This window comes from Aristolochia californica, unplaced genomic scaffold (assembly GCF_029961685.1).
Source record: "Aristolochia californica isolate CCGP_79_NKW_82.1479 unplaced genomic scaffold, dmAriCali1.0.hap1 SCAF_14, whole genome shotgun sequence".
Classification (NCBI taxonomy): domain Eukaryota; kingdom Viridiplantae; phylum Streptophyta; class Magnoliopsida; order Piperales; family Aristolochiaceae; genus Aristolochia; species Aristolochia californica.
Genome location: NW_027181815.1, coordinates 25,384,215 through 25,402,628, shown reverse-complemented (window position 1 = coordinate 25,402,628; position 18,414 = coordinate 25,384,215). Strand labels below are relative to the sequence as shown.

At 40.2% G+C, this 18,414-nt stretch overlaps 3 protein-coding genes across 3 annotated transcripts; 1 reads left to right on the top strand and 2 right to left on the bottom strand.

Moving 5' to 3' along the window:
• Positions 1-921: 921 nt before the first annotated feature.
• On the bottom strand, positions 922-3,247 carry LOC137949695 (pentatricopeptide repeat-containing protein At1g10270). Its single transcript, XM_068795840.1, has one exon. It carries the CDS (start codon positions 3,110-3,112, stop codon positions 1,334-1,336), a length of 1,779 nt encoding a protein of 592 aa, XP_068651941.1. The 5' UTR covers positions 3,113-3,247; the 3' UTR covers positions 922-1,333.
• Positions 3,248-3,916: 669 nt separating this feature from the next.
• On the bottom strand, positions 3,917-8,287 carry LOC137949453 (pentatricopeptide repeat-containing protein At4g39530-like). Its single transcript, XM_068795502.1, has 5 exons — positions 8,092-8,287; positions 6,115-6,225; positions 5,301-5,378; positions 4,751-5,187; positions 3,917-3,925 (listed from the first exon to the last, which is right to left on the bottom strand). Exons 1-5 carry the CDS (start codon positions 8,285-8,287, stop codon positions 3,917-3,919), a joined length of 831 nt encoding a protein of 276 aa, XP_068651603.1.
• On the top strand, positions 8,232-11,266 carry LOC137949696 (uncharacterized). Its single transcript, XM_068795841.1, has 2 exons — positions 8,232-8,500; positions 9,644-11,266. Exon 2 carries the CDS (start codon positions 9,885-9,887, stop codon positions 11,097-11,099), a length of 1,215 nt encoding a protein of 404 aa, XP_068651942.1. The 5' UTR covers positions 8,232-8,500; positions 9,644-9,884; the 3' UTR covers positions 11,100-11,266.
• The last annotated feature ends 7,148 nt before the right edge of the window (positions 11,267-18,414 follow it).

The window sequence follows — 18,414 nt, the reverse complement described above, 5'->3', positions numbered from 1 at the left end:
CAAGTCAGCCAATTCAAATAACCCTGGAGTGAAGTAGATAACTACGTGTAGATGTATGCCTAATACAACTTAGAACAGTATTACGTAGCCCATTTTACTTGGTTAGAATTTAGTCACTGAGACCATATGGTTCTTTCATGCAACAAAGATGCTAAAACACTCATTCCTGTGTTCAATCTTGTAAACACAGTCTAGTGACAAATGGACTTCCTAGTTCTGTATTGACCAATTGCGGACCATGCATATATTGCCATTGCCTTCAGTGCTGATGTTAGTATGAGTGGAAAGTTTGGTGTGGGTTTCTACTCTCTTTACCTTGTAGTTGAGGAGGTTATTTTGATGACCAAGCACAACGATGATGAGCAGTATGTATGAAAGTCACAGTGCTCAAAGATAGGGTCTCACATGAAGGTAAAGAAGCAGATGAAGTCTCCTATTTGAACAGTTCCAGTTGGACTCCTATCTCATGGACTCCTGTTCGAATACTAAATGTGTTGTTGCAAGGTGAAAACAGAAAACAACCAATCCGACCAGGTTGGTTCAAATGCTAAATTTTTTGGTCTGGAGTGGTATGGTCTGGTTTTGTCGACAAGTGGGCATTTTAGTAAAGTTATTATGAGCACAAGACAGTTTGGCGTAGGGTCTCCTCTCTAGTGTTGGCTTGCTTGTCGGCATCGGTTGCTCTGCGTCATCTCTAAAAATGATACATATCGCTTGATATTGATGCATATCAGCAGTAAAACAAACCATGGTTCAAGAATACTATCTTCATTTAGTTTTTTTTTTTGTTTTGTTTTTCTCTTGAAATAAGAGTCTGTATATTATTTGGTACACATGTTTCCTAGCTCTTATGATGAGAAAAAGGAAAGAACAGAACTGAGACATCTGGATCAGAGTTCATTCACAAAAATAAATAAATCATGAAAACCAAGGAAACTGACATAAATAAAATGTTGAGGATATGAACACAGTAACTAAAACACAAGTGAGCACTAACCTTGGGTGCTTGACATTGATATGTGACTTTAAAAACCAATATAAGTGATCACATAGCAGAATAGGAGAGTCATGGATGAGTAATTATAACACGAGAAACAAGCATCAAATAAATCCTTCACCATCATAAAGCAGGAGTAACCTTGCTTACCAAAATTATATCTTAATAAGTTTTCAACAAAACAAACTGTGTCTCAATTGGGAGGACTGAACTGAAGTAGTGATGCAGCCGAGAAGGACACATAACAATGCAACAATTAGTTCCTTATGCTTCTAAGTATGAATAACCCCTCTTCACATTCAGATACAAAGGGACTAAGAAGATGGTGCGTACATATCAAGCTGTTACCTGTTGAATTTGTGGAACATATGCAGAAGAATCAGAAGAATGAATATTGCTGATTCTTTGTTGAAGAACTCTTTCTACATCTTCTCTCCAACCTTCCTTACCAAAAGCATTCAACACGGTCTCATGCAGTGCTGGACTCAGAGCTACTTCATTCTTTGCCATTTCATCTAACAAAGTCCGGATTTGATCTAGTTTGCCTAGTTTGCAGAGCGCCATAACCAAGCAGTCATAACTTGCAAGATCAGGTTTCACCTGTTTCTCTGCCATTCGTTTCAGAACCTCCTGCGCCTCCTCAAGCCGCTCTCTCTCAACGAATCCACAGATCACCTTGTTGTAAAAGGTTACACTGGTTTTCATCCCTAGGTCCTCTACTGATGTCACATTTGTACCAAAAATGCTAAAGGTAGGCTTAACTGTTTCCACGGGTGGGTTAACCATCTTGTTAAAGCATCGGATTGCAGCATCCATTTTCCCTTCTCTGAAATAAGCATCAATCAAAAACTCAAAAGTCTGTACATTCGGCTTCACCGACTTAGTATACATTTCATCAAGCAGTTTCTCAGCCTCCTCAACCCAACCGTCCTCAGCACACAGCTTCCCAATTATGTTATTATAACCTCCAACATCCATCACATATGGCTTTGGTCCCGTTTTCTTGAAAATAGCAATGGCCTCCTCAATCTTTCTCAATCGGAAATATTCATTAATCATCAAATTGTATGAATCCGTGTTAACTGCAATGAAACTCAGAGGTTTATGTGCCGCAAGCATATGATCGAACAGTGCTAAGGCATCATTCATCTTCCCATATTTCATCAGAACCACCAAAAGGGTATTACAAGTTACCGCATTCATGTTAAATTGCCGACCGAGAAGTTCTTTATATGAGTCCATAGCTTCCTTCTCCGTACCCTTTTGGAAGTAAGCCTCCATCAGAGTCGCATGAACCACCCCATCGTAGACCTCGCACCGTTCTTTTAACTCCTCGAAGAGTTCTAGAGCTTTCTCCATATTCCCAAGTTTAATGAAACCGTCCATAAGGATGTTATAGACAAGTGAATCAGCACCATGACCCTTGTTGAGCATCTCTCGGAGGAGGTCCATAGCTTCAGAAATTCGGTTAGATTCAACGAGGCCTTTGGTGAGATGGCGGTAGGTGACAGTCGACGGGCTGAACGGCGCGTTCTCCAATATGTGACGGTACACATCGAGAGCAGTATCGACGCGGCCAGCGTCACAGTGGGTATTAATCAAAATGTTGTAAGAGACTACGTTGGGTATTATATTGGTCTGCCGGAAGAAGAACTGGAAGTGCGCTACGGCATCATCAAATCGGCGGGCGCGGTACATGGCAGCTGTGATGGCGTTGCAAGTAAACACCGTGGGGCGAGTGTTGGAGAAGACGGCCTGACGAGCTGTGGCGGAGGCCGAATCGAGGTCCCCGGATCGGATGAGCGATTGGACACGGTTGTGGAGATTGAGACGGGGACCCGTAAGCGCGGAGGTAGACTCTGGCATACGCGGGGCATTTGGGTCGAGAATGGGTCGCGGGGTGTTGGGGTCCCGGAGTGACCCGAGCGGTGGTTCGACTCTAAGGCGGCGCTTCCGCCGGCGGCGCTCAGCGGCCGCCTCTTCTGCGGACGAAAAGGCAAAGGATCGCGAAGAGCCGAGAGCAAAGGACAGGGGAGGGAGGGAACTATTAGGCTTTGTAAGGCATTTGGTGACTGACGGTTGGAGGGATCGAAGGAGGAAGCGGTAGTACGACATCTTCCCCAAAACTAATCAAATCTCGCACCCTCGACAGAAAAAATGTAAAACCCACACAAAAACCCTAACCAAGTGTAGGCTTCCGACGGTAGAGACTGAAACAGAGTTGCTCTCCGAATTTGGACTGACCTCCCGAAGACGGGGTGGCATATTTGTAGGTTTTTCTTATGATTCAGTATTTATACGAAGCATTGTGGAAAAGATTAAAACTTCACTCCAAAACTCAAATCTATTTTCACTCTACTTTCTCACCTCCTTAAAGAACAGATATGGAAGAGTCTTATACGACTCTTAGATAACTTATTTAATTATTCTATGACTTATCTTTTTAAGTATTAGACTTTGGGTGTAATTGGGATATGATTAGTTTGATTATAATAAGATTCTATTTATTTCTTTTTAAGTATTAAACTTTGGGTGTAATAAAAGAACTTAGCAAGGAAGATGGGAGTGAAGATAACCAGGGTGGTAGACCTTTTGTGAACAAATTAATGATCATTAATACGGTGTTGATGTGTTCTATAACCACCTTGTATTGATTTAACATGTTCTCGAATAGCTAAAAGTTTTATGTCAATATGCTTACTACGACTTCCGCTCTTATTGTTCTCGGCCAAAAACATTGTTGTAGAATTGTTACAATAAATCCTTTGGCTACGAGTCTTACTTTATATCTTTCAATAGTGCCTAAAAAGTTTATTTTGGTTTTAAAACCCATTTACAACCAATGACCTTCCCTCTTTAGGCAATTCAACAATATCCCAGACTTAGTTTTTAACCATTATTTGACCGACTTTGAAGTGTCTAAACAACCTATTTGAAAATGGCAAAAAATAGCTTAAAGTTAGAAAACACATCATTCGAACGGCCTAGTAGCATTCCTTCGACTAGACAAGAGAGAAAACTCTTAGGGGGGGTTAGTCCACAATGAAGTGGAAATGAAGTGGAAAATTGAATTGAAGTGAGATGAATTGCTTCCACTTCAACTCATGTTTGGGTGTTAGTCCAGGCCAGTTAAAGTGGCTGGAAAACAGATTCTAGTGTTAGTGCTTGGAAAACAGATTCCAGTGTCCTTTTCTAAATAAAGAAGAGAATGAGTACATAATTAACCAATTAATGATTACAATTCATTATCAATTAATATACTAATTACGTGTGACTAGAATAAATTATATAAAATTAATAAAAATTAAAAAATAACAGAAGGGAATATAATAAATAAGCATAATGGTTTAATTAATTATAGCAATTGGATAATTAACCAATTAATGATTACAATTCATTATAAATTAATATACTAATTACATGTGACTAGAATAAATTATATAAAATTAATAAAAATTAAAAAATAATATAAAGGAATATAATAAATAAACCTAATGGTTTAATTAATTATAACAATTGGATAATTAAACCAATTAATGATTACAATTTATTATAACTTAATATACTAATTACGTGTGACTAGAATAAATTATTTAAATTACATAAAATAGTTAAAAATAACATAAATGAATATAATTAATAAATAAATTATTTTGTAATAACATAATATATAGTATAAAAATACTTAATAAATTAAAATACTTAATAAATAAAAATAAAACACGTGACAAAAAGGTCTAAAATGACAAAAACTTTCCTTGCATCCTCAGTATAATGACATTTGCCATATGCATCGATAAGACTATTTGTGACATAAACATCAGACTCCAACCCCAATTTGATAGCACATGAGTGGATCTCTTTGCTCGCATCAATTAACTGCAAGCTAGCAATTGATTTCAGAATAGTGGACAATGTTGTCTGGTTACAGTTAAACCCTTCTTTTTGCATCTCACAAAAAAGTGATATGGCTTCTTCATCATTCAAATTTTGTACATAGGCTGAGATTATAGAATTCCAAGAAATTAAATCCTGCATAGGCATCAAATTGAAAACCCTTCTTGCATCCTCCATAAGACCACATTTTGAGTACATATCAACAAGTCCCACACAGACAAATACATCAGTATCAAAACCCACTTTGATCAAATGTGAATTAATTTTTCTGCCCAAATCGATCATTCCCATGCCTGCACAAGCTTTAAGAATACTAGATAGAGTGAACATGTTTGGAGTTGTGCCTAACACTTTCATCTCTTGCAACAATTCCAGTGTTAGATCATGGAACCATGAAGAGCACAACCTGCAATAACAGTGTTCCATGAAACAATATCAAGTAGCAAAATTTTCTCAAAAACCATCATAGCAGCTTCAATATCTCCTAATTAAGCATAAATATCAACAAGTGCATTGGCTGAAAAGGAATCAGCATCATATCCAAGTTGTATCAAAGATCCATTAGACATATGCCACCTTTCCATACATCATTTACTAGTTCGCTCAATTGGCTACGCAAAGAAAAGCCTTAACACTGGCTATTCACAGAAGAGAAGACCTTTTACAAGGTCGCACTGATACACTTTAGCTATCAGGTACAACAACTGTCTTCAAGCCAATTCATAAAAGACTTACTGCTTAGTTCGGTTTATGATTCTACAATAAATTCAAAAACAAGATACTGATTTTTATGCTATATCTTCTAAAGGAACCATACTGACTCATGTAAGTCAGCACTGATAAAACTTTTGGATCTATTCTCACATAATAATCTCCGCTCTGTGGTCTTCCAAACCTCCTTTCAGTGAAACACTGAATGTCACTCTACCTCAAGTTTATTTTAAAATCGTGAGAATTTCATAGAAACAGCTCCAAGAAAACAAAATGCAAAGAAGTCAGCCTTTATCCGATGGGGAAGTTTCTCCCTCAACGATATGTTGGAGACCGCCTAGCGTTTACTTTTACCTAAATTCAACCACACAAATACAACAAAGAGAAGTCATTCCTCATTTCGAGCTCCCATTTCTATAGAACTTACTTTTGAAATATATTCAACCATAAAAGGAGAAAGAAGTGACATTTTTTTATAAGAATTTAAAAAATAAAATAAAAAAACTGACCATGAGTCGAACTATAATTGTTTGCAGCAATACATAACAAAATTTTCTCAAAAACCATCATAGCAGCTTCAATATCTCCTAATTTAGCATAAATATCAACAAGTGCATTGGCTGAAAAGGAATCAGCATCATATCCAAGTCGTATCAAAGATCCGTACAACATCTAAACTCATCAGGCATCACTCCAAAACTAAACCCTAAACAAAAACTACTCTTCAAAACTAAACCCTAGACCTTAAAACCCTAAAAGTCCCAAACCCCAACTCTAATCCCGAAATTAAACCTTATCGACACGAATTTAAACCCTAAATCCCATAAACCCTAACCCTACATCCCAAAATTTGGCCACAATCAAGATAAATTACGCACGAAAATTCAAATTAACTCAAACACAACACTAAATTAGTTGAAAAAAAATTAGGGTTTCGGATTACCTTCTGAAATTTGGGGGAAATCACCACCGAATGGGGAAATGTAAGCCCAATGGAAGAAATCGACGCCTAACTGTCGAAAATCGAAGAAGATTGAAGAAAATCGAAGGATATCGAAACCGGAATAGGTTAAATCAAAGGAAATCGGGGGACGAGGAAAGAGAAGAGCGAGAACGAGAAGGAAGAGGGAAGCCGAGAGTGAGAAGAGATGGAGGCCTAGAGGCAAAAGAGAGAGGGATAAGGAAGAGAAAGGCCGAGAGAGAAAGAGACGAGAGAGGGAGATGGGGCGAAAATGAGAGATAAAGGCGAGAGAGTAGAGGGAGCAGAGAGAGCAGAGGAGCAGAGAACGAAGAGTCGAGGCCAAGCGAGAGGAGCAAAGACAATGAAAAAGAGAGAAGAAGTCGGGCGAAAATTTTCGTCCAGAGACGAAGGCTGATCGAGAGGAGAGGAGAAAGGAAATGAGCGTGATTTTTTAGTTTCGGGGGGGGGGAGAAGCGACGCCGTCGCTCGCGGTAATTGGATGACTTGAAAAAAAGGGCGGAAACAGAATTCCGTCATTTTTGCCTGAGGAGATGAAATGGTGCTATCTCACTTCAAGTCAAGTCATTCTGGACTAACGCCATAAGTGGGATGAACTAGGTAATGCAGAGGGAATTCATTCCACTTCATTGTGGACTAACCCCCCCTAGGAAGGAATCATCTTGGCCAATGTTTGAATGACTAGAAAACCGCCAAGCAAAACAAGGAGTGTAGAGGTCAGCCATTCGAACGACATGAAACCAACCACTTGGACAACCAAGAGAGGAAAAAATCGTGAAGAAATAAAAGGAAACTAGGTCTACTGACGGGAAGTCCCAATATAGCTTTTGCTCGGCCACTAAACATAGTTAATTACAACTAAAATGAAAACACCTTGGAAGTGGATTAACAATTCGTATAGTTCTATTTTGGGGGCCGCCAAATAATAAACAATGCGAAACATTAGATTTATACTTGCTGGTGTTTGTTAACAAAGATAGGGAGAGAAGCCAGTGAGACGCCGATCCGGTCCCAAAAATAAGTTGGTGATCATGAGGCGTCTGACTGTCTTCTCACAAGAGTATTCTTTCAGTTCTTCGAAGACGCTGTTTGACAATCTTTCCGGTCGCCGGCTGGGGATCGCCTTTCCGGCCGTGTCCGATATCCTTATTCCGAAAGCGCCGGCATGAGGGTAATGTGGTAAATTGATCTTAACCTCGTTATTCCGTTATTGGCGGTCCCACCCAAAACCGGGTGTAGGCGGTTAGCGTGGCGTTCTACAGGCTGTTTCCCATCTTCTCCTTTCAACGCTGGGCTGTCACCACCTGTAGTGGCCAGTCAATTGTGGTGGCCCACATCGAGCGGTTCCGCTGTATCCGTATCAGGAACGACAGCTAGGCAGCGGCGAAGCCAACGACGGAAAAATAGAATTACCACATTGACCTTTTTGCTTACGACGGATGCACCTGGCCCGTTTTGTTATAAACGAGGATAATATGGTAAATATGTCAAGACAAAACCCACTCACCGGAAACGCAGGCCCGTATGCTGCCAGCTTGGTTCGTCAGCGTCCGGGCCTCGTATTCTAGTCCAAGCCTGAGGCTCGCCAAAACCCAGCTGGAGACAGCCTGGCAGCAACCCAGCATCTCTTTCTTTTTCCTCCTGGTTTTGTTAGCAGTCTTCCTCCCCGTTTCTGCCCTTCTCTTCCTCCGTCGCTTCTCCATTTTCGCTCCGATTGCCTTCGGAGCTTCGTGGAAGCGCTGTTGTAGCTGGACGGATCGATATCCTTCGTTGCAAGAGCTCTCTTTTGTTCTCTGTTTCCGTCGATGCGGCTGCTGCTTTCTAGGTCGGATGCTGGAAATTAGGGTTTCTTGCCCTGCTGGCTTCTGGATCGGGATGTGAATAAGAATGCTGGACAGTAGCTGGGTGTCTTAGAGGTATTCTGCGATTTTTATGTTCCCCTTAATCTATTTAGCGTTTATGTGCTAATGTTTTTTTTGAATTAGTACGGATATGGATGTTTGTTGTATTTTTCTCGCTAGTGGCGGCGTTTCTTTCCTCCTTTAGTTGAAATAGCTTTGGTTCTTTTGCAGTTGTTTTTATTTTGTGAGAAATGAAATTGATGTTGTATGACTGTTTGTTTGTTCAATATGATGATTTTTGTTATTACTAGTGTGTTGTGAGGTTGCTGAAGCAATTAGTTCTAGTGTGTTGTCATTCTTATCTGTGTTTCATTTATTTTTTTTATTTCTGAGTTGGTCTTTAGAGTGTCTGTGCTGAATTATGTTTTCGCTTTCTCACTGAAGAAACTCGTACGGATTATGTTGCAGTTTTTTGGATGTGTGATTTTATTGATATACACGGGAGATTTTTTCTTTTGTTTCGTTTTTGTCTTTTTAATCGATTTGCCTGGTCGTGGCTAGATGATACTGGTGAGTGGTTAAGGGATTGGCCTCGGGAGCGTGCTTTATTTTGTTTTGATTTCGCATTTGTCTTTGTTCTCCTTTTTGTTTCCTTTGTGTTTTTTTTTTTTTTTTGACGACGGACGAGATGATTTTCTTTCATTTGAATGTCATAACGACTTCAATTTGTTGTTGACAAGGTCGGTTGAAGAGAACAAGCAAACTAATTCTAGTTTTGAATTTGAACGTTTATTACAGTAACGACTTGTTTTAAGTTTTCTGATGAGATACCTAAGGCCGTTTGGTCTAGTGGTATTCTCTTTACATCAGGTGTGTCAGGTTACGCCACGCCCTCTCAAAAAAAAAAAAAAAACTAAAGTTTTCCGATGACATCTGACCTAAACCTATTGAAAGTTTCATCTTACTTTTTAAGTTATTTTGCACTCGCCCCTCTGAGAATGGTAGTGCTGCAAGTGGGTTCATTAGTATTTTGTTTTTTAATGATAAGTAAACAGGAATTTGGATTTCAGCTTGGCAAAAGACTATGTATCTGCATATTATTTTGTTGGAAACTAGAATTATGAGGATCTCTGTTCACTTCTTTGAATGGGAAACACTTTTTACTTGGAATGCTGAATGATTTCTTACTCCTTAATATTTTTTTTATCTTTGTTGCAGGAAGTGGCTCCTTCTGCAGCTGGTATTAATTTTTGTGAGACATTAGAAGTTTGATGTAGAAAAAGAAGGCAATAGTTTTGTGGGCATGCAATTTTGTTGGAGTTACAAAGGTGTGCTGTTTGGCAAAATTTTGATTGGTTCCACCTCTGTGATTTCTGAGAAGGAACCTTTGACAGCTTCAGACTTGGGTTTTCTGTATCCATGCTAGCAGAGAGCATGCGTGGAATCCGTGTTTCGGGTAATGCCCCTGACCAGACTTGCCGCCGATGCATTCGGTGTGGTCACAGTAATTCTAGTCTGTCTCTTAACACTGATTGGTCTCCTCTGCATTTGCTATTCAATTTACTTCCACTCTCGAGTCCGACAACATGGTTTTCTTCAATTAGGATATTTTAATGGGCCATGGGTAATTCGTATCACTCTTATTTCAATTACAATTTGGTGGGGACTTGGTGAGATTATCCGGTTATCATTCCTTAAAGGTAGTGGAAGGGGTTTGCATTCTCTCAGCTTACAATGGCAGGAAAACATCTGCAAGTTTTACATCCTTTCCAACCTTGGGTTTGCAGAACCAAGTCTGTTTCTCACTCTTGGTCTTCTTCTCCATGCATCCTTGCTGAGGAGAGAAGTGGGGACTCTAAGTCCACGATGGAACAGGAAGACCTTCATTTATGTCCTCTTGTTTTGCTTTCCTGTGTTTCTTGCTCAGCTTGTCCTCATTTTAATTGGAATCAAGCTCAATAAAGAGCAGCGGTATAGAATGTTGCCAAAATATTTCACTAGCACCAGTGCTTCTTCCAGGATCGAAGGCTTTATTGATACTGCCCTCTGCACTTACCCTTTGCTTAATACAATCCTCTATGGTTTTTTTGCCATTGTTGTAATTTTCTACTTTGTGTATCTTGGGGTGAGAATGGTGTCCTTGGTGATCAACAAGGGTTTACGGAGGAGGGTCTATTTATTAATTGCCTCCATTGTGAGCTTCCTTCCATTCAGAGTGCTGTTTCTTGGTTTCTCTGTGCTCTCTCACCCAGGAAAATTTGCTTTTGAAGTGCTCGTCTTCTCAGCCTTCTTCATGCTCACATCTTGTTCAGCTGTGGGAATCTGCTTGCTGGTTTACTGTCCTGTAGCAGATTCACTTGCTTTGCAGACTTTTCATAGATTGGAAACTGGAGATTGGTCTGGCCCTGGGCTTGGAGATGAAACGGCGGATGGATCTATTGTGGCTACCCAGAGCCTACTGGAGGCAGCATCGAGTAGTGCTGCAAGAAATTCTGATGCGTCGATTAAGGGTGGCTCTATCTCATTCAGGATTATGATCAAGGATGAGGACAAGCGTGGGGGTCTTGAGGAACTGGGTCTTTTCTCGGCAAACTCCCACAACTTTTCTCCTCCAGGTTCTCCTCCACTTCCTGGCCGGCCCATGATCCCTCTTCGTGAGTTTTCTGATTATTGATGGCCTGGCTGGCGGGCATTTTACTTGTTATATCAGTTTTGTGGTGAAAGAAAGGGTTGGTTTTTTTATGTAAAGGGGTTTAATTACAAAGTTTAATAAGGATGTTCATGTTCATAGGAAGTTATTTCTAATTCGCCTTCAATCAGATAGACAATTGGTGTTTGGCAGTTTTTCTACGTTTTAGGGGTTTTGCAGGTTAAAGCAAATGTTGAAGATGGCTGGTAATTACAAAGGGCTGACAGCAGCTTTGATCATATAAATCAAGGTAAGAATGGAGATAGGAATGGGAGTGACGGAGGTTGGCTCCTCTCACTTGCCTGTCTCTTCCCAGAATAGAGGTTTAAACCCAGATCTCTGTCTCCCTCACATTGCGTTGGGATAACCCTTCATCTTCTTTAAGAAGCAAGGAGACAAACAAGTATATAAGGGGAGGCCTTCTGTTCCCCTCCTTTACCTTTCCATAGCCAATATTTGCATCAGTCCAACCCCAATTCCTTATGAAACTATTACAAACAAATAAATTCAAATAAGGCGAGCTATAAAAGAATGTAGGTCATATCTGTTTTCTTGGGTAAGAAAGTAATTTTTAATTGATAATAGAGAATTTTGCAGAGGTACTAGGCTGCAGGTATCTTGGATTAGAGAAAATAGATTACCTCTACGTTTCTTTTTAGGAGTTCTATTTAAGGTGTAAATGGGGCGTATGTAATTTAAAATTTCAACTCAGACTATGAAAGTGAATTAGAATTCCTTTTGGAAAAGTTGATTAATGATCTGAATTAGAATTCTGTTTTAGGAGCTAGTTGCTTTGAAGGAAGCAAATGAAAGCCTTGTGGCCATTGCTTCAAGGTTTAAGTGAGGTGATAGATAAGCTATCATGTGTAGACTTGCCTTTGAAAAAAAAACATTAAATTAGAACAAGAAGTCAGTGCTCTATAACAAAAACCTCCACTAAGGAGGAAAACTGGGAAGAACAAGAAAATCCAAAATAAGATTGTTGTAGTCTTAGGATCTAATAAGGCGATTTGCAGGGAAGAAGAAGAATGAGAAGCAAATCAAGTTCGAAGGGGAGCTTGAAGCCCTGGGTTCGTTGAGGAGAATACCGATCCTTGGGTTCTTTGAGGAGAACGTCGATCATATGTTTTGGGTGAAATTAGACTTTTCCCTTTCTTTTCAGGTCGTCCTTTAAATAAGACTCATGTCCACAAGGATCAAGAGAAAATTATAATTTTGCCCCTCCATGGCATTTAACATGAAAATAAATTAAATGACTATATAACTAACTCAATCAGAGTAATTGACTCAGCCATGGTGTCTCCGCTTGACTCGGCCCACTACTGGGTCCATAACATTACACCCTTCTAGAGAAGGAGTTTGTCCGCAAGCTCTTGTACTATTGCTCTTGAATTGTCCTCCCATAGCAGACGTAGTTCCCAAAAATTGCCTTGTTGTTGAGCGGGCCAACTGTGCCTGCCTACAATCGCTAGATAGCAAGTGGCAGAACACTAGGGCCCTCCAAGTAGGTCAACTGCTGCGCGGCCCTGTAATAGGGGTTGCATCTACCATAGGGATGCTTGATTTCTCCTTCTAATTTTTCGGTAGAAGAAAAGTGTTGTAGAACTCCGAAGTCACCCTCATGATTGTTGGTTGATGTACATGGAAGTGAGCTTTGTCTATTAGCTGTTGTGTTATGCTCTCCAATCCCTCCAAGCTGAAAGGCAGATTCTTGGTGGTGATTTATGTTAGAAGAAGCATGGTGTTGATTGGCTAGCCTTTTCTATGGATCATCTACACCCTTGGCATGTAGCTCAGTACCATGAACAGAAAAATTCAGCGGTGCATGTTCCACCAGGGTCTGATTCTGCACCCTACAAGCTGCATGTGTAGAAGATGCATCAATTAGCTTAAGATCAGCAACATCAAGCATTAAATTGTCCCAATCACATCCTGCCACTGCATCCCTAGCTTCCTGGAATTGACACACCTCCTGCAAGTTTACATCAGTCTCAACCATGTCTATATCAGTATCCGGTTCAATAGCATAGCAAATTGTACCTCTTCTATGGGAACTAATACAGTCATATGTTAAGGTCCTAGATATCTTCACAGCTAGTTCGACGTGGTCATCATCACATGGTTCCACATATGCTTCTCCCGTAGAACTAACCTTGTCACATTTTTCCTGTAAGTCAGAAGAGTAGTCAGGCAACTGAACAACATTAGGAAGCCCACTGCATGCGTTTCCCTCATCACCATCAACCGTTGTTGTTTGAATCTAGTTTTGATGACATTGGTCATTAAGTTCCAAATTTAGAGGGGAGTGATGAAAGGAGACCACCATGTGGATTGCAACAGTAGCAACAATTTTAATTTGTATCATCCTCTCAGTCGCGAGATGTCCAAGAATGGCACCAATAGTAATAACAATGGGTTTGTTCTCAACAACAGCAGAATAATTCCTCACCTTTCCCTGTTCAATAAAACTTCTGAGCACAGAAATCCCGTACTCCCCTGTCTTTGCCATCAGTGTATGAAGTATAAGATTAGTCCACTGAAAGAGAGTGGTTATCTGTGCTGTGGTGAAGGCCAGATGTGAGATGGCCCTGAAACTGATCGTAGCAGTAGCCTCTGTCCCCAAGTTGGCAAGAAAAACAGCACCGCGACCTACGTCTGTTTTGTTGTTGTAGCCCCCCCCCCCCCCCATCACTTAAAGATACCCATGAATACAGTGTCCGAACAGGATTTCACTCCAACAGTTTAATTTCCTCTATGAGATTTGGTCCAAAACGCCTCTAGGAGCATCTACCTTAGGTGCCTTGCCAAGCCTGTCATGGAACTGGCCAACAACCTCATACATTCAACCTACCAGCGAAGGAGCTGTTTCAAATTGAGGTCCAACTCCAATTCTTGGAAACCAAACAGGATTCCATTGATGCCTAATTACTGTTGGTTGCCCACGTTCTTCCATCGTCTCATCTCATTGCTTTAGCCTTTGGACTCTTGGCAGTAAAGCCAGCCTGTCTAAGACCTTCAAATGGCATGGCTGCAGCAAGTGGAAGTCTTTCCCATTTTTTGGAGTTCAACGACTTAGTGGTACCCGCCATATCAATTAGCACGATGTCCACCTAGTACCCCACACTTGTTTGAATCTTGCTGAGCATTTCCACATCGATCTTTTCCTTGTCATAATTTTCAAAAGCCGTATACAAGTGGTGTTCTTTTTCCACTCTAGTAAGAGTCATCGTTGTTGTTTTGAAATCAATACAATCAATTATACCGTTGCCCTCTATCTTAGCTGCTTCCCTTAGTTCCTCACTCTCAACCAGAGTTGCACAAATTTCCGCAATGGAGGAGTAGTGATTTATGTGAGGACGTAAATCAGCAAAAAGATCCTGAATGGCACACTCCATATCTAGAAGTACCCCCCAGGACGGCTACCACCACCCTTTCCAATGTGATCACCAACATCATTGCTAGGCGGGGCACCATAATCACCTCCGCCACTACCCCCATAATCATGACATAAACAATGAGGATTTGGAGACTTTGAGGAAATTAGAAAAAATGAGTCGGCCCATGTTGAAAAGAGATGAAGAAACTACCGGAAATAAAATTTGTCATCCCCACAACAAAAAATTGGTTGTTGTTGACTGGTATCCCAAAACAGAGGTTGCCTTTCCCCAATTTTTACTCGCAGGACAGAGGAATTCGAAGACTCACTTGGCATTGATGTCGATGAGTTGAGGTATGTCTTTGTTGAGTGAGAAGTGGAGGCGATGCTAACTTTCCTCCCTGCACCGTTGTCACCGAAAATCATGCCCTTAGGAAGCTTTTCCCAATGGCGAGCAACCTTAGGAATATTCAGGGGCCATGGTACAAGATGGATGACAGCCAAGTCCAATTTCTGCTAGATGTTTAGCCTGTTTTCAATAAAACGAGCAGTCCTCATCTCTAGTGATGGATAATGGAACATGCAGATTGGACCTTTCAACTGGAATTCCACTGCCCTTGACGAACAGGAACTGCATATATGCTTCTGCAACATCAAATTCGTCTCTTGGGCACGCTGGGTGAATTCCTCCACACCATCATCAGGGTCCCCGTTCTGTGGTGGCAATGTCCGACCGAGACTCAATATTCCCCAAATATCTACTTCCGTCAATGTGACACGCTCCACGGTGAAATCAAGTTTTCTGAAATTTGGCTCTTTCCTGTTCTCACCACCGTCGTCGCCTAGAAGAACTACCATAGGAAGCTTTTCCTGATGGCAAATAGCAGAGGCATTTGGCCGGAATTTTTCGTGGAGCTTCTCGGCTCAGAAATTTTCAGTCTCCCTGACTTCTAATTTCACGACACTGGGTTTCGGCTCAGGATTTCCACACTTGGAGGGTTTAGGTTGACCCTCTATTGGACGGCTGTTCCCGACAGCGAACGAGGGGCCTCGGGAATTTCCGAGACAGGTCTATGCTAGATGTCCACGCTCGGAGGAGTTAGGTCGGCCCTATTTGGAACAGACAAAATTATTCGCCGAGACAAAGGTTGCACCGTCTTCTTCCAGAACGATGATTTCCCCCTCTGAATCCTTATCCAGATGTGTCTCTAATTCAACCCCTTTCTCAGGCCTTTCAATTAAAAAATATTGTATCTCTATCTTGCCAAAATTATTTCTATGCGTGTTGTTGCAAAATCAGCTATTTGAGGTGGTTCGATGAACAACAACGACTGTTCCTCTGCGGCGACCTTCCTATCCCAAATTACTTGATGGATTGCTACGCATAGTTCATCAACGATCCCTGAGTAACTCATTGTCATTGTTTTAGATCTGATACCAATTGTTGTGGTCCCCGGATCTAACAAGACGATTCGCAGGGAAGAAGAAGAATGAGAAACAAATCAAACTCGAAGGGGAGCTTGAAACCCTGGGTTCGTTGAGGAGAACGCCGATCCTATGTTTTGGGTGAAATTAAACTTGTCCCTTTCATTCCAGGTTGTCCTTTAAATAGGACTCTTGTCTACAAGGATCAAGAGAAAATCATAATTTTGCTCCTCCATGGCATTTAACATGAAAATAAACTAAATGACTACATAACTAACTCAGTCAGAGTAATTGACTCAGCCATGGTGTCTCCGCCTGACTTGGCCCACTAAAGGAAGAGCTCGTTGCTTTGAAGGGAGCAAATGAAAGCCTTGTGGGTATTGCTTCAAGGTTTATGGGGTGATAGACAAGCTATCATGTGTTGACTTGCCTTTGAAAAAAAATATTAAATTAGAACAAGAAGTCAATGCTCTATAACAAAAACCTCCACTAAGGAGGAAAATTGGGAAGAACAAGAAATCCAAAACAAGATATTCACTCCCATTCCTCACATTTGATACAACTATTTCAACGGAGTGGGACACTATGCCCACATTTACCAAATAAAAAATGCAAATGACATTAAACAACGTTGGGTACCCAAAACAACCAATGTGCTCTTGGTAACCCAAAAAAAATTGGGCTAAACAAGTTTGGATGTCCGAATAACCTAGCACTTCAAATTTCTTTCCAAAAGAACCCAACTTAAATTAGATATCTAAGGGTTAAAGTTTCTTGTGATGTCATTTTGTTTCTAAGCCAAGGCACAAAAAAAAAAATATGGATTTTGGATAGCAGGTGCTCAAAGCACATGACTGGTAATAAGAAGAAATTCGTAGAACTGAAACTGAAAGACGGTGGTCATGTAACATTTGGAGATAACAACAAAGGTACCATTAAAGGAATTTGTAAAATCAGTTCCTCAACCTCTTTCATATCCAATGTCTACTACGTAGAAGGGTCGATGCATGGCTTGCTTAGTATTAATCAATTTTGTGACAAAGTAACAAAGTTGCTTTTGAAAAGAATACATGCTCAGTAAAGAATAAAAATGACAAACTAGTTCTATAGGGACACATAAATAAGAACCTCTATGTTGTGAACATAATTGATATACCCTCAACTAGTGTCATTTGTTTGGGTGTAAATATTGAAAAATCTTGGTTATACCATTACAGACTAAGAATAGATTTTTTGAATAAATTAGCTAAGAAAAACCTAGTGAGATCACTACCAAATAAAAAAAAATTAAGAGAGAAACCTTGTGATGTTTGCCAACTTTGAAAGAAACACAAAAACTCTTTCAAATCCAAGAACGTAGTTTCAAAGTGTCGACCTTTTAAACTAATCTCCATGGACTTAGTTGGACTTACTCTAACCTTTAGTCTAAATAGAAAGCGTCTCACCTTAGTAATGGTAGATGACTATTTTAGGTTCACATAGGTAGACTTCTAGCACACAAGGATGATGCTTTTTTGGCCTTTGCAAAACTATGTGAAACAGTTTTAAAAAAGCACAATTGTAGCATTATCAAAATTAGGAGTGACCATGGAGGAGAATTTGAAAATTCATTGCACAATGCCTTGTATAGATTGTACCTTTTCAACTCTTCGAATTTCTCAATAAAATGGTGTTGTTGAGAGAAGAAATAGGATTTTAATAGAGATGACAGGAGCTATGCTATATGCATTCAATTTGCCACGTAGACTTTGGATCGAAGTCATAAATACCACTTGCTATATCATAAACCGAGTAAGCATAGTGCCTCATCTCAACAAAACTCCTTATGAGCAGTATATAGGCACCTTTCCTAACATAATGTATTTTTTAACCTTTGGATGTAAAGTGTTAGTATTAAAATAACCAAAGAAAAAAGTAGGGAAGTTTGACTCCAGGGACTGATAAATGAATTTTCTTGGGTTATTTATCTCATAGAAAGACATATAGAATTTACATCGAGACATCTATTAGAGTCGAGGAGACGGTGAATGTTGAGTTTGATGAATCCGATTCTCCAAATCCAACCCCTACTTCAATTTTAGACTATGAAGAGGAAAACCCCTTCAATTCATCCTCGGGATCTCAATCTAAATACCAAAATCTTGAAAAGAACCCAAATGACCTGAATAACCAATAAAAACTACCTATGGAGCCAAAGAACTATAGGTTCATGGTTAATCACCCCCTAAACCAAATCATTGCAACAACAAAAATAACTCATGAAGCTATGGCGAATAACGCATTTGTTCCTCAAATAGGATACATTCAAAATGAATATGACATCCTCGTGACAATAATAACCTTCACTCTCCTTCCTCTTTTTCCCTTTTCAACTCTCACGTATCGTAAATTAGGAACATTACAGAGGCTATTTTCGGCTTCTTACACCAGGCGAAGAGCACAATCACTTAATGAAAGGGTAGTTTAGTCATTAGCCATCTAAATTCGTTCCGCGGAGCC